At 44.9% G+C, this 15618-nt stretch overlaps 1 protein-coding gene across 5 annotated transcripts in view; it reads left to right on the top strand.

Annotated features, from left to right (window-relative positions):
* The window catches only part of Slc12a6 (solute carrier family 12 member 6), a 65395-nt gene that overhangs the window by 46038 nt on the left and 3739 nt on the right, over nucleotides 1–15618 (top strand). For all 5 annotated transcript variants that reach the window (XM_042687849.1, XM_042687850.1, XM_042687851.1 and 2 more), the window contains 10 exons: nucleotides 1855–1953; nucleotides 4614–4733; nucleotides 7353–7457; nucleotides 7755–7923; nucleotides 9896–10091; nucleotides 11340–11509; nucleotides 13907–14038; nucleotides 14541–14648; nucleotides 14848–15032; nucleotides 15366–15499. In XM_042687849.1, the coding sequence (XP_042543783.1) occupies nucleotides 1855–1953; nucleotides 4614–4733; nucleotides 7353–7457; nucleotides 7755–7923; nucleotides 9896–10091; nucleotides 11340–11509; nucleotides 13907–14038; nucleotides 14541–14648; nucleotides 14848–15032; nucleotides 15366–15499 (1418 nt within the window). The remainder of the gene's footprint in view (nucleotides 1–1854; nucleotides 1954–4613; nucleotides 4734–7352; nucleotides 7458–7754; nucleotides 7924–9895; nucleotides 10092–11339; nucleotides 11510–13906; nucleotides 14039–14540; nucleotides 14649–14847; nucleotides 15033–15365; nucleotides 15500–15618) is intronic.

Consider the following 15618-nt stretch of genomic DNA (forward strand, 5'->3'; position numbering starts at 1 on the left):
ATAGGCATGAACTACACTGGCACCCAGCTTAGCACAACTTTTTTTTCTTTTTTTTTGTAGAAAGTGTCACTTGTACCTTGAAGGATGACTGCTTAGAAAAAAAAGGCAGAAGCTGAATGCTGGTGGCTCATGCCTGTCATCCTAGCTACTCTGGAGGCTGAGATCTGAGGATTGCGGTTCAGGGACAAAAGGCTGAGAAACTCTTATCTACAATTAATCACCAGAAAACTTGAAGTGGAGCAGTGGCTTAAAGTGGTAGAACACTAGCTTTGAGCAGCGAACCTCAGAAACAGCACCCAGGCCTGAGTTCAAGCCCCATGATGGACAAAAAAGAAAAAAGAAGCACTGATAAACATGTTCCAAACTGGGAATGTATATACAGGAATGAGGAAGCTGGGTGCTGGTGGCTCACGCCTGTAATCCTAGCTATTCAGGAGGCTGAGATCTGAGGATTGCGGTTCAAAGCCAGCCCAGGCAGGAAAGTCTGTGAGACTTACCTACCATAAACTACTCAGAAAAAGCCGGCAGTGGCACTGTATGTAGCTCAAGCAGTAGAACCCTAGCCTTGAGCACAGAGAGGCTCAAGAACAGACAGCCCAGGCCCTGAGTTCAAGCCCCAAGACTGGCAAAAAAAAAAAAAAAGAATTGAGGAATGTACCAAAAAAACTGAAGGCAGCGTGGCTTGAGTGTGTTGGAGAGTGTATCATTGGAGAGTCAGTAGACTGGAAAAGAAGGAAGGAGGAATGGAAACAGGATAAAACTGAGCCGGAAATACTCATTGAAAACCAGTGTGGGCTGTGAATTTGGCTTAGTGGTAGAGTGCTTGCCTAGCACACAGGAAGCCCTGGGTTCAACTCCTCAGTACCACATAAACAGAAAAAGCCAAAAGTGGCGCTGTGATTCGAGTGGTAGGGTGCTAGCCTTGAACAAAAAGCAGCTCAGGGACAGTGCCCAGACCCTGAGTTCAAATCCCCTGACAAAAAAGAAAAGAAGTGAGAGTCAAACATAGTTGAAACATAAAGGAAGAGAAAAAGTATACAGATATTTAAAAGTATAATCCATAGGAATTGATAGATTAATTTGGAACAAGAGTGAGGAAGAGATCTGGGCACCAGTGGCTCACGCCTATAATCCTAACTACCCAGGAGGCTGAGATCTGAAGATCACGGTTCAAAGCCATCTCGAGCAGGAAAGTCTGTCAAACTCTTATCTCCGATAAACCATCAGAAAATCAGAAATGGCGCTGTGGCTCAAGTGGTAGAGCACTAGCCTTGAGCTGAAGAGCTGAGGGACAGCGCCCAGGCCCAGAGTTCAAGCCCCATGACTAACCAAAAAAAAAAAAGAAAAAGAAAAAAGGTGAGGAAGAGGAAACCTGGGTTTTTATGAACAGCCAGTGAAGAATGGTTTTGCTATTGACAGAAAGCAGTTTCTTGGTTTCTGGGATTTTTTGTTTGTTTGTTTGCTTTTTTGTGCCAACCCTGCAGCTTGAATTCAAGGTCTAGGCATTGTCCCTGAAATTTTGTCCAAGGCTAGTACTCTACCACTTGAGCCACAGCTCCACTTCTGTCATTTTAGTGCTTAATTGAAGGTAAGATTCTTGGGGAATTTCTTGCAGAGGCTAGCTTTGCACTGCAGTCCTCAGATATTAGCCTTCTGATTAGCTAGCCACCAGCACCCAGCTTCATTTTTTATTTCATCAAGGGTTAATGATCTAGAAATAGCTTCAGTACAGCAGTGTCTTCAGTTATGTAAACTAACCCTCAAATAAACTCCTTACAAATCAGTTATTTAAACTAGCTCTCAAATAAACACCTTACAAATCAATCCCTACTCTTACCCTTCTTACCCCTCTAGGTTTTTTCTCATGTGTTACCTCTTTGTGAACTTGGCATGTGCCTTGCAAACATTACTTCGAACACCCAACTGGAGACCCCGATTCCGCTACTACCACTGGTAAGTTTGCTCTTTTCTCCTTTTTTCCCTTTGTTCTTCTCTTCTTCTCATCATTGAGCTAGAAACCTAAGGTTCTTTGACTAACTATTCTCACCTATTTCAATATTCATTATCACTTGACTCTACGTCTCTTCTAATTTTTTCCTATATCGTTTTGTAATAACTTGTACTCACTAACAATAAAAATCAAAACTACAAAACAGGTATTTCCAGCCTGCCTCATTCAAGGTAAAAAAATCCTTTTGCAGACTATTTTCCCATTTTCCTCTTAGCTAAGCATTAGGTTTCATCCCATCTGTTTCATTTTTATACTCACTTCCTGTGAGAATTCACTTCATAAGTTAATGTGTCCGATGGGCCAGGCATCAGTGACTCTCATGCCTAAGATCCTAGCTGTTCAGGAGATTGAGCTCTGAAGATTGTAGTTTGAAGACAGCCAGACAAACAATCCTAAGAGACTTTCATCCCCCAATTAGCCAGCAAAATGCTGGAAGTAGAGGTGTGGCTCAAGTGCTAGCAAAAAAGCTAACCAAGAGTTCAAGGTCCTGAGTTCAAGTCTTAACACACGCACACATGCACGCGCACACACACGCACAGCGCGCGCGTGCACACACACACACACAATTTATGGCCTTAATCCAACTGCTTCCAAGCTTTGTACCCTTCAACATATAACATTTTACTTCACTCATTTGTAACAGGAGACAGGTAAATGTAAACTGCTTATTAGTATAGTGGATGGCAAAATTCTCCATGAAATGCTGCTTCTCACTTCCTCTTGTAAGCTAAGAATTATTTGTTCCTGTCATATATGAACCTGCTGCTGCAGTTCTCTTGATACTCTCCTGGCTTCACATGTCAGTTGTGTGCAATGATGTACTCTTTATCTGTATAGCAAAAATATACATCTATAACCTTTCATCCCCTTTATAAGTTGAGCTTTAACTTAAAAGTTCATGATGAACATGTTTGTGTTGCTATTTTGCTCTTTTTTTCTTTTATTATTTATGAGATTTAATCTCCTATTCACATTTCAGAGTTTTATCACATAGAAAGTTCATTCTACACACAGAAGAATTCAGTGGAGCTGGGAATGTGGCTTAGTGGTAGAGTGCTTGCCTAGCATGCATAAAGCCCTGGGTTCAATTCCTCAGTATCACATAAATAGAAAGAGCCAGAAGTGGCGCTGTGGCTGAAATAATAGAGTGCTAGCTTGAGCAAAAGAGGCTTAGGGACAGTGCTTAGGCCCTGAGTTCAAGCGGCAGGACTGGAAAAAAAAAAGCAATAAATGTAGCTGTCTCTCTAATTTATTTGATCAAAACAAGCTCTTGATTACTGTCTTATTAATTTCTATTTCTATGGCACATTTTTCTCAATAATTATGGTAAATTTGTAGGAATATTTATATAGAAAATTAAGATTCCATGTCTGGGAATGTGGCTCAGTGGTAGTGTATGCCTAGCACGAATGAAGCCTTGGGTTTGATTCCTCCCTCAGTACTACATAAACAGAAAAATCCGGAAGTGGTGCTGTGACTCTAGAGTGCTAGCCTTGAGCACATCCAGGTTCAGGGACAGAGCCCAGGCCCCTGAGTTCAAGCCTCAGGACCCACAAAAAAAAAAGAAGAAGAAGAAGAAGAAATTATAATCATAGATATGGCTGTATGTTCAATTCCTACCTTACTTGTGCTTACAACTACAGACTTTTGTAGAGGCCCTGTTCATTTTGTTTACAGCAGTGAGAAGCATCTTGTATTACAGCTGCAGGCCCAGTACAAATCTGCTAACTGTATGTTGTCACTCTAGAATAAGGCAACCACAGAAATTGAGAATGAGAAGCCGGGCGCTGGTGGCTCACGCCTGTAATCCTAGCTACTCAGGAGGTTGAGATCTGAGGATTACGGTTCAAAGCCAGCCTGGGCAGGAAAGTCCGTGAGACTGTTATCTCCAATAAACCACTAGAAAACTGGAAGTGTTGCTGTGGTTCAAGGGGTAGAGCACTCACCTTGAGCTGAAGAGCTGAGGGACAGTGCTCAGGCCCAGAGTTCAAGCCCCACTACCGACAAAAAAAAAAAAAAAAAAAGAAATTGAGAATGAGCATTTAGAGACCATTATCATGTGGGGTGGTAGCACAGTATCTCAGCGATGGAATGCCTGTCTGGCATGTTCAGGGCCCTGGGTTTGAGGTACAGCGTCACAAAACCAAGGACAAGGGGAAGTACTAAAACATGTGATGATAATAATAATCTTTCTTATAATTATTTTTTATTTTTTATCACAGTATTAAGGCAAGTGATATTTTTTCTTATAAATGATTTTCATTAATTTTTATCTTACATAAACAATAGTCCCCCAGACGGTTTAAGAAGCACTCATAGCATAGGCTTCTTTTTTGATGCTTAGAAAGTAACCTTTATGTGGCTGGGAAGGTGGCTCAGTGGTAGAGCGCTTGCCTTGCATGCATGAGGCCCTGGGTTCGATTCCTCAGCACCACATATGCAGAAAAAGCTGCAAGTGGCGCTGTGGCTCAAGTGGTAGAGCGCTAGCCTTGAGCTGAAGAGCTGAGGGACAGCGCCCAGACCCAGAGTTCAGGCCCCACAACTGGCAAAAAAAAAAAAAAAAGAAAGAAAGTAACCTTTATGTTTTGTTTTTAAATTTTAGGACCCTCTCTTTCATGGGCATGAGTATCTGTCTGGCTCTGATGTTCATTTCTTCCTGGTATTATGCTATCGTAGCAATGGTAATCGCTGGTATGATCTACAAGTACATTGAGTACCAAGGGTGAGTGCAGACGTGACTGCTGGCTTCTAAAGTCACTATGAATGCCTGGTTTGATAGGGTATGGGAGTAGTACATGCCTATAAATGGTAGCACTCAGAAGACAGAATACGTAGGAGGCAGAGATCAAGGGACTATGGTTGGAAGCCAATGTAGGCCAAAAAAAAACAAGCATTCAAGGGACTCGGGTTTAGCCAGTGTCTGGATACCATAGTTGATCCCTGTAATCTCAGCTGTCCAGGAGGCACGGTGGCGTGGTGTGTGCCTGTCACCCCACTGACAGGGAGATACAAGTGGAGGGATCAAAGCCCAGGCTGCCCAGGCATAAAGCAACAGTGCAAAAAGAAGCTGACGGCAGGAAGTAGAAGGGCACCTACCTAGCAAGTGTGAGGCCTCGAATGTAATTCCCAATACTGTCAAAGTAACAGAATTGCTGGTTTAGCTAGAGCAGCTCAATAAAAATTGCATCGAAGGCTGTGCGCTGGTGGCTCATGCCTGTAATCCTAGCTACTCAGGAAGCTGATATCTGAAGATCACAGTTCAAAGCCTACATGGGCAGGAAAGTCCGTAAGACTCTCATCTACAATAAACTACTCAGAAAAGGTCAGAAGTGGTGCTGTGGCTCAAATGGTAGAGCACTAGCCTTGAGCAGAAGAAGATCAGGGACAATACCTAGGCCCCAAGTTCAAGCCCCAGGACTGGCATTATAAATTTTTGGTTGTTGTTGTTGTTATTGGTCGTGGGGCTTGAACTTGGCCTGAGCACTGTCCCTGAGCTCTTCAGCTCAAGGCTAGCACTCTACCACTTGAGCCACAGCGCCATTTCCATTTTTCTGATAGTTTATTGGAGATAAGAGTTTTCATGGCCTTTCCTGCCCCATCTGGCTTTGAACCGCAGTCCTCAGATCTCAGCCTCCTGAGTAGCTAGGATTACAGGTGTGAGCCTGTAATTTTTTTTAAAGCTCAGGGATCGCACCCACACCCTGAGTTCAAGACCTACAACTGACCCCCCAAAAAAGCATAAAAGACCCACTCATTTGCCAGCATTTATTCTCTTGACTATGTTACAGATAGATTTTTTCGTCACCAAGGAAAGCTGTTGAGAAAGTATGAGTGGAGCTGGGTGCTGGTACCTCACACCTGTGATCCTAGCTATTCAGGAGGCTGAGATCTGAGGATCATGGTTCAAAGCCAGCCCAGGCAGGAAAGTCCGTGAGACTGTTATCTCCAATAAACCACCAGAAAACTGGAAGTGGTGTTGTGGCGCAAGTGGTAGAGAGCTCACCTTGAACTGAAGAGCTGAGGGACAGCACCCAGGCCCAGAGTTCAAGCCCCACAACTGACCAAAAAAAGAAAGTATGAGTGGATCAATGAAAAATAACTAAAAGTAAATATCCAAGTGACAATGATATAACACAAATATTACTAGCTGGGTACCAGTGGCTTGTACCTGTAATACTACCTACTCAGTAGGCTGAGATCTGAGGATCTTGGTTTGAAGCAAGCAGAAATTGGTATCCAGTTAACCACCAAAAATGCTAGACTAGAAGATGGCTCAAGTTGTAGAGCAACAGCCATCAGCAAAAGTTAGCTGAGTGTACGCTCAGAAGCCCTGAGTTCAAGCCTTGGTACTGGCACACACAAATGTCTTTATTATCTCATCACTGAAGATTGCCTCAGATGAAAGTAAGAATATTAATTAGAATTAGTTATTAGAATAACTTTGTATCAACTAGCATTTCATAATAACTTTCAAAAATGATGAGTAAATATCATTTTGATTCATGAGATTCTGTTATTTTTTTTCCTATTGTTTTCAAAATCGTTTTAAGTCCTGGGTATAGAACAATTCCCTAATCCAAATTGCTATTGTACATTGTTGGTTTTTGGGGGTTTTTTTGGTCGGTTGTGGGGCTTGAACTCTGGCATTGTCCCTCAGCTCTTTAGCTCAAGGCCAGTGCACATTTGAGTAGTGCGCTGTACCATTTGAGCCACAGGGCCACTTCCAATTTTCTGGTAGCTAATGGGAGATAAGAGTCTCATGGACTTGCCTGCTTGGGCTGGCTTTGAACGGCGCGATCCCCTGATCTCAGCCTCCTGAGAAGCTAGGATTACAGGCCTGAGCCACCAATGTCCAGCAACATTGTTGGTTTTGAAGAGACCCTCCAGCTTTCATTCTGTTTTGGTTTTTGCTTTTGTGTCAGCTCTGGGGCTTGAACTCATAGCCTAGGCTCCGTACTTGAGCTTTAGAACTCAAGCCTAGCTCTCTACCACTTTGAGCCACAGCTTCATTTCTGCTTTTTGTTAATTGGAGATGAGAATCTCGTGGATTTTCCTGATCAAGCTGGCTGTGAACCTCAACCCTCCAATCTCGGCCTCCTGAGTAGATTACAGGCATGAGCCACCAGCACCTGGCTTCCAGCCTTCATTCTGAAGTATTTGTATAGTACAGCACTGGTGAGGGTGGTGTTTGCCTACTCACAGCGGGTTCTTTATTTGTAAACCCCATAACTGGGTTTGTTGTCCTAATAAATTGAATAACATGAGTTATTGAATCTTGCACATATGTTACTTAAGGTTCTAAGGACATGAAGTCTGCCTTCTCTGTTCTGTTTTCTTGTAGAGCTGAGAAGGAGTGGGGTGATGGCATCCGTGGGCTGTCCCTCAGTGCCGCCCGGTTTGCTTTGCTTCGGCTGGAGGAGGGACCTCCACACACCAAAAACTGGAGGTAAAGAAACCACAGTGAACATGCTTAGCCCACAGTTATGACCACAGATGAGCTTTACTGACTATAGAGTAAGGAACTCATGTGGCTCAAGGGATAGGCGTGATGGACACTTTCAGATTATTCCATCCTCCTTTGAGTGATTTGTGATCTCACCGTTCCTCTTGAAGACTGATGGGTTTGAGGTGGCAGTGGGGAGGACTGGCAGTAATCAGGGCCTCATGCTATAGGGGCTGGTTCTGCTCTCTTCCTCCAGCCAGACTATATATTTCGTATGGCTCTCCTGAATTGTGTTTTCAGGCCTCAGCTGCTCGTGTTACTGAAACTGGATGAAGACTTACATGTCAAGCATCCTCGTCTCCTCACCTTTGCTTCACAGCTCAAAGCAGGAAAGGGTCTCACTATTGTGGGCTCTGTCATCGTGGGGAACTTCCTGGAGAACTACGGTGAAGCTTTGGCTGCTGAGCAGGTCAGCAAGTCGAGACACACTGACTTAGTGGAACTTAGCTTATAGCTTGTGGCCCTAACAAGGAAGACTCAGACTTCTCAGTTTATCCTTTCCTCTGTGATCTAGAACTGTTCCTGCTTAGTGCTGGGGTCTCCCCCATAGCCCAGGCTGGCAAATGAACTAACAGTCCTCCCATCTTGGCCCCTTGAGAGTGAGTACACCACACCTGACTTGAACAGTCCTATTCTGCCAAGTAATAAAAAGAGCCAGAAAAAACAAACATGTATTCTTTCTACTCACCTAAAGTTTTACTAACCTGTATTAGGTGTTTTTCATAGCTAAGTGTTAATTTCGGTTAGCCTGCACACATTAATCTGAACAATGAGAGAAGTCATGTAAGTAAACCTAGCCTTACAGCCATGACGAAGGTTCTTAGACCTTGTCCCCGTAGGAACAATTTCTCTTACTCTTTACCAACTTACATGGTTCTGTGAGCAAGATTCATTTGCTATTTCCCACCTCTGGACGAGAAATTTTTTTCTGGGAGGAAGTAGTTTTTAATAAGTATTTATTGCACATGATCAAACTTTGGAGAAAATTTCAACTGCATTTGAAAAATTTCCTGGGTTTCATTTTGGAACACTTTGCAAACCCTAAATATTAAAAACGAAGACAAACATTAGAAAGTTGAGGAAATTAACATAAGAAGCACAAAGTTGCAAATAAAGTTTTTCCCTCCTCTTGAATCCAGGTTCACCCCTGTCCCGGTCACACCATGGCCTAACCTGTGCCTTTGGAAAAATCGTACCATCTCCACACCACTGTTCCAGCCCCTTTTCTATAAAAGTGGATGAGATATTAGCTCTAAATCCGCTTGAATAAATAAGGTTGTAGTAAGTCAAATACAGGACTTGTCAGTCACCCCATTAAAATATCAGAAAGGTTATAAGAATGGGGGATGCAGAAGGGAAACCTTACCTGAGAAAACATTAAAGGTGAACTGAATAATCAGGTTAATTTCTGAAGGATAAGTCAAGGTGTAGTTGGTGGAGAAAGGCAGTATTTATCAAGTTCGCAATAGCAACTCACTGTAAAAGAACTCTGTTCAGTATCCACTTGGTGGAGATGCCTGTTCTTAAATTCTGGTATGTTAAAAGGAAGAAAGCCAGGCACGATGGCCTCTCCAATTCAAGGTCAGATCAGGTAGGTAGTACTTGAAATGCAGCCAGGTGCTGGAGATTGCAACTGTAATCCTAACTCCTCAGGAGGCTGAGATCTGAGGATCGAGGTTCAAAGCCAGCCTGGGCAGGAACATCCTTGAGACTCTTATCCCCAATAAACCACTCAGAAAACTGGAAGTGGCACTGTGGCTCAAGTGGTAGAGCACTGACCTTGAGCTGAAGAGCTGAGGGACAGCGCCCAGGTCCAGAGTTCAAGCCCCACAACTGACCAAAAAAAAAGAAGAAAAGAAAGTACTTGAAACGCAACCACCAGTTGGACACACCTATTATTCTAGCTGTGTGAGAGGTTGAAATCAGGTGGATTATGATTTTAGGCCAGCCAGAGCAAGAAAGTTTGTGAGACTCCCATCTTAGTTGAAGAAATTGGATTTGTTGTGCACCTGTCATCCAGCTGTGGTAGTAAAGGTGAAATAAGGTGACTGGGATCTAGGAATAAGCCTGGTAAAAAGTAAGATCTCTAACTCATGCAAAAAAGTGCTAGAGATATGGCAGCATCTACCTAGCAGGCAGGAAGGTGTGACACCGAGTTCAAACCCCAGTATGGCCCAAAGAAAACAAAAAGGAAAAAATGCAGAACAGAGGAAAAGGTAGACACATAGACATTTGACTACAGATGTGAAATCAGATACTGAGCACATTTCACTGGAATAACTTAACTCTTTTTACTTTTCTGTAAGAGCTATAGTCTGCATAGAGTGTGGGAAGAGATCCAGGATGAAGTAATTGGCTGCTGAGTTTCCTGTCTCTTTCAGACCATTAAGCACCTAATGGAGGCAGAGAAGGTAAAAGGGTTCTGTCAGCTGGTGGTTGCTGCCAAGCTCAAAGAGGGCATCTCCCACCTCATCCAGTCCTGTGGCCTCGGAGGCATGAAGCACAACACGGTGGTGATGGGCTGGCCCAACGGCTGGCGTCAGAGTGAAGATGCACGCGCTTGGAAGACTTTTATTGGTACACAGCGCTTCCTCTACTAAGTGGGGGGAAGTTAAACCCCTCTCACGCCAGCTGGGGGGTGTGGTGGAGTACATCTGTAATCCCAGCACGGCGGGGGGGGGGGGGGGGGGGGAGGGAGGCTAAGGAAGGACGGTTGCCAGTCCCAAAAAACTAAACCAAAATCTCCCGGCTGCCTAGGGACTGTGCCATTGTTACAGCATAGTCCTGAAGGCCACCTTAAAAAAACAACCTGCTGTAAGTGATGATAACCTGATTTATCTACCCAGCTTTACATTTCTTTATTATCAGCACTGTCAAGTACTGTCCTGTTTTATGATTCTGCAAATTGAGGTTTGGAAGGATTGTCCTTCAGCATCAAAAACCTGCAAATAGCTGGTGGCTCATTCCTGTATTCCTAGCTACTCAGGAGGTTGTGAGAATCATGGTTCAAAGCCAGCCCAGGCAGGAAAGTCTGAGATTCTATCTCCAGTGAACCACCAGAACCCCAGAAGTGGTGCTGTGTTTCAAAGTGGTAGAACACTAGCCTTGAACAAAAGAGCTCAGGGACAATGCCCAGGCCCAGAGTTCAAGCCCCACGAATGATTGGGGGGGGGGGAGTAGAAGCGGGGGAAGACTGGTTCTTAATTTAGCTGGGTGCTGGTGGCGCATACTTGTCATCCTAGCTACTCAGGAGGCTGAAGGCTTGCAGTTGAAAACCAGCCCCAGCAAGAACATCCATGAGACTCTTATCTCCAATAAATCACTCAGAAAACTGAAGTGGCGCTGTGGCTCAAGTGGTAGAGCGCTCGTCTTGAGCTGAAGAGCTGAGGGACAGCGCCTGGGCCCGGAGTTCAAGCCCCATAACTGACAAAAAACAAAAACTGCCAAATTGGATATAATCAGAGTGTATCTAGTGACCTAAGCCATCCTTCTCAGCCGAATGATTAGTTATGTGTTTATTTCTCAGGGATTTTTGTTATTTAATGAGGATACTTTCCTCAAAAAAATGAGAGAGGCTGGAATTGTCTTAGTTGGTAGCATGCATCAAGCCCTGGGTTCGATTCCTCAGTGCCACATGAACTAAAAATGCAGGAAGTGGCACTGTGGCTCACGTGGTAGAGTGCTAGCCTTAAGCAAAAAGCAGCTCGAGGACAGCGCCCAGGCCCAGCCCCAGGACTGGCAGTGATCCCTGCTTTCCTAGCTTGGAAGGAAGCAAGCCCGGCTGGACGCCTTCTCTGCTTATCCCAGCTCTCCTTTCCTCCCTAGGCACAGTTCGCGTGACAACTGCTGCCCACCTCGCTCTGTTGGTGGCCAAAAATGTGTCCTTCTTCCCCAGCAATGTGGAGCAGTTCTCCGAGGGCAACATCGACGTCTGGTGGATTGTCCATGACGGGGGCATGCTCATGCTGCTGCCCTTCCTGCTGCGGCAGCACAAGGTGCCTAGCGGGCCACTGGAGGCAGCCCCCGCCGCGCCTTTCCCTGCCGCTCTGCTCCCCGCCGCTCCCCTCCCCTCCCCACCGCACTCCTGCCGCTCCCCTCCCCTCCGCTTTGACTAATTAAGTAGCTAATATGAGACCTGGGGAAAAACTAACACATGAATGTATCTCTAAAAGGAGACGGAAGTCAGTCTATCAAAGGACGCTTTAAGGGTGTGTGTGTGTGTGTGTGTGTGTGTGTGTGTGTGTGTGTGTGTGTGTGTGTGTGTGTGTGTGTGTGTGTGTGTGTGTGTGTGTGTGTGTGTGTGTGTGTGTGTGTGTGTGTGTGTGTGTGTGTGTGTGTGTGTGTGTCTAAAAGGAGACGGAAGTCAGTCTATCAAAGGACGCTTTAAGGGTGTGTGTGTGTGTGTGTGTCCATTGAGAAGACTAAGTTGAAATGTAAAGTAGTGTGTGTGTGTGTGTGTGTGTGTGTGTGTGTGTGTGTGTGTGTGTGTGTCTAAAAGGAGACGGAAGTCAGTCTATCAAAGGACGCTTTAAGGGTGTGTGTGTGTGTGTGTGTCCATTGAGAAGACTAAGTTGAAATGTAAAGTAGTAAATGTAGTCTGCCTGGAGTTGTCAGTTATTGTCTGGATGAAGTGCCCAAGTGCCCACCTAATGTGTCATAAGTGAGGACACGTCAACATTGGCAAACCCACAACACACATCAGGCAGGCCAGGGCTCTACAGTGCTTTGTGGCTGGTTGTCTTCAGTGCACTTCAGGTACTGTCTACCTGGAGGTAGTATTGTACCCCAAGGTTGAAGGCTGAGTACTGCAAAGGCTCTCCTCCCACTTTTGTTTTCCCTGTGCTTCTAACTGGTGGTCATCTCAACCCTCAGCCCCTCTACCCTCCTAAAGATGAGGAGCTGGGTCTGAAAGTCCCAATCCAGGAATCCTGCCTTGATCTTTGGAGTGATCAACCCCCATCCTGAGCAAAGTATGTGGGACCTGCTAGCCCACGGTCAACTTACTGGCACAGAAAACCGCAGTCACTTTGGAGATTCCGAGCGTTCTGAGAGTTGTATGACAACTGTAAACTTGACAGTGTTACAGGAGCCATCTTTTCTTATGCCTGTTTGTTGTTTTTTTTTTCTTTTTTGACTCTGGGCCTGGGCGCTGTCCCTCAGCTCTTCAGCTCAAGGCTAGTGCTCTACCACTTGAGCCACAGCACCACTTCCAGTTTTCTAGTGGTTTATTGGAGATAAGATTCTCACGGACTTTACTGCCCAGGCTGGCTTTGAAACGTGATCCTCAGATCTCAGCCTCTTGAGTAGCTAGGATTGCAGGTGTGAGCTACCAGCGCCCGCTTATGCCTGGTTTTTTTCATGTATGAACTCCAGGCTGGGATTGTGGCTTAGTGGCAGGGTGCTTGTCTAGCATGCATGAAACCCTGGGTTTGATTCCTCAGTACCACATAAACAGAAAAAGCAGGAAGTGGTGCTGTGGCTCAAGTGGTAAAGTGCTAGCCTTGAGCAAAAGAAGCTCAGGGACAGTGCCCAAGCCCTGAGTTCAAGCCCCAGGACTTGAGAAAAAAAAAAATGGAAAGAACGAACTCCATAAGCTGGAGTAGCTTACAATAGCTCACATTTATGATTGTAGCTACTTCAAGAGCCTGAGATCTCAGGATTGAAGTTCACATCCAGCCCAAGCAAAATAATCCATGAGACTCATATCTCCAACTAACCAGCCAAAAAAGCTGGAAATGGAGGTGTGGCTCAAGTGGTAGTATAACAGGTCGAGTGGGAAGGAGTACGAGGCCCTGAGTTCAAGCCCCAGTACCAGCACAAAAAAAAAAACTTCTAAAAAGAAAGGTATGGATAACAGATGTCTGTAATCCTAGCAGATGGAGGTGGTGGCAGGAGGATCAGAGTTCAAAGATCAGACTGGGCTACGCAGAGAGGTGCTGCCTTGGGGAGAGGGGACAGAGACCCTGCTCGCCCAGATGCCAATGGCTCATGTCTATAACCCTCACCACTCAGGAGGCTGAGCTCTGAGGACTAAGACCTAGAGCTGTGCCAGACCAAATAGTCCTAGAGATTCTGTGTCTATTCAGCCAGGAAAAAGACATACGGAGATGTGACTCAAGTGATAGAGCTATTCGCAGAAAAAGTTGAGCAAAGAGGCAAGGCTCTGAGTTCAAGCCCAGGTATCAGAAATTTAAAAAACAACAAAACACCTACTTAGAACTGCATTTAATTTGTTGTTTAGTAGATCAAGGTTCTAGGGTGGAATACCTCAAGTTTCAGGAAACCCCTTTATCACCACCACCACCACCCTCCTTTTTTTGCCTCCTTGAATCCAGTCCCTTACATTCTGGCCTTCTGATGTAATTTTCCATATACCTGTGGCACTGTGTCAGGTGTGGCGAAAATGCAGCATTCGAATCTTCACAGTGGCCCAGCTAGAAGACAACAGCATCCAGATGAAGAAGGACCTGGCCACCTTCCTGTATCACCTGCGCATTGAGGCAGAGGTGGAGGTGGTAGAGATGGTAAGAGACAGGACCCATCCCGCCACCTCACCCTGTCATCCTAGAACCTCTTCTCGTTGGGAGGCAGTTCAGCTGCAAGTGTAGGTTTAACCTGCTAATTCCAACAAAACCCTGACTTCACAGTCTAGATAAACAGGTGCATACATTATGTGTTTGGGCTACTTTTTGGTGTTGCAGCTTAATTATTTACATAGTGCTCATATTTCTGCTAGATTCTTATCTGCGTAATACATTTTATTAATTTTTAATTCATACTTAAAATCACACATAACTACATAAATACAGGCTAGATCATTAGTTTTGTGTTTCAAGAAAATACATGAAATGTATTTTCCAGAGCCTCCGAATTTGATCTGCCTTCCCAAAGTAATGTATTTGTGTAGCCCAACAATCTGAACAAAACAGGGGTAAAGATGGTTATACTATGTTGGATTTGCGTGGAAATTACAGGTTATGGCTTACCTTCTTGTGTCTTTTGCCCACTGGGTGATGCCTGTGGCAGCATGACAGCGACATATCAGCTTATACTTACGAGCGCACTCTGATGATGGAGCAGAGGTCCCAGATGCTCCGGCACATGCGGCTTTCCAAAACTGAGCGTGACCGAGAGGTAAGGTCTGACTGCAGCCATCTGAGCCTGGTTTCAGAGAAGTCGGACGGTGAAGGGGATGATGCCATGTTGTTTTCACAGGAAAGCAAATTATTTCCTTCTTGGTTCATTACTTATCCCAATATAACCCCATATTGGGTCAAAATAGTTGACACGTGAAAGGAAATTAGGTAAGATAACCATGTTGCACCTTGCTCAGGCACAGTTGGTGAAAGACCGGAATTCGATGCTCCGATTGACCAGCATTGGCTCTGATGAGGATGAAGAGACAGAAACCTATCAGGAGAAGGTGCACATGACTTGGACAAAAGACAAGTACATGGCATCCCGGGGGCAAAAGGCCAAGTCAATGGAAGGGTTCCAGGACCTACTTAATATGCGGCCGTAAGTTTTCCCACTCACAAGCTTACCCCGTGACATTCCAGTCAGTGACACAGATGGAACTGTCTGAACACACCAGAGGACCCTCCAAATCCGGCCATCTGCTTTGCTTACCACTGAATATAAGCTCCCACTTAAACATTGCATACAGTGAACCATCTTCTGTGTCTCCATGCAGTTCATCTCCATGGAGATGCTTGCAAGAAAACAGAAAAAGAAAACCCAGTGATGAGCACTGTAAAGACATTGGTTTATTCACCATTGTCCTCTGGCTCAAGTCTTCTAAGCCTGTGACGATCGTTTTTCAGTCTTAACTTCCTCTTTCTCCCTGTCTAGGGACCACTCCAATGTGAGACGGATGCACACAGCCGTGAAGCTCAATGAGGTCATCGTCAACAAGTCTCATGACGCAAAGCTGGTTTTGTTGAATATGCCAGGCCCACCCCGAAATCCCGAGGGGGACGAAAACTGTATCCTTCCCAAGTGTGGAGCTACTAGCAGGGAAAAAGAACCTTCCTAGCCTGCTTCTTTTTTTCTTAATTCTTTCTTTTTTTTTTTTTTTTTTTTTTGGTCGATCGTGGGGCTTGAA

The sequence above is a fragment of the Dipodomys spectabilis genome, unplaced genomic scaffold, assembly GCF_019054845.1.
Source record: "Dipodomys spectabilis isolate Male_0828 unplaced genomic scaffold, ASM1905484v1 ptg000108l, whole genome shotgun sequence".
Classification (NCBI taxonomy): domain Eukaryota; kingdom Metazoa; phylum Chordata; class Mammalia; order Rodentia; family Heteromyidae; genus Dipodomys; species Dipodomys spectabilis.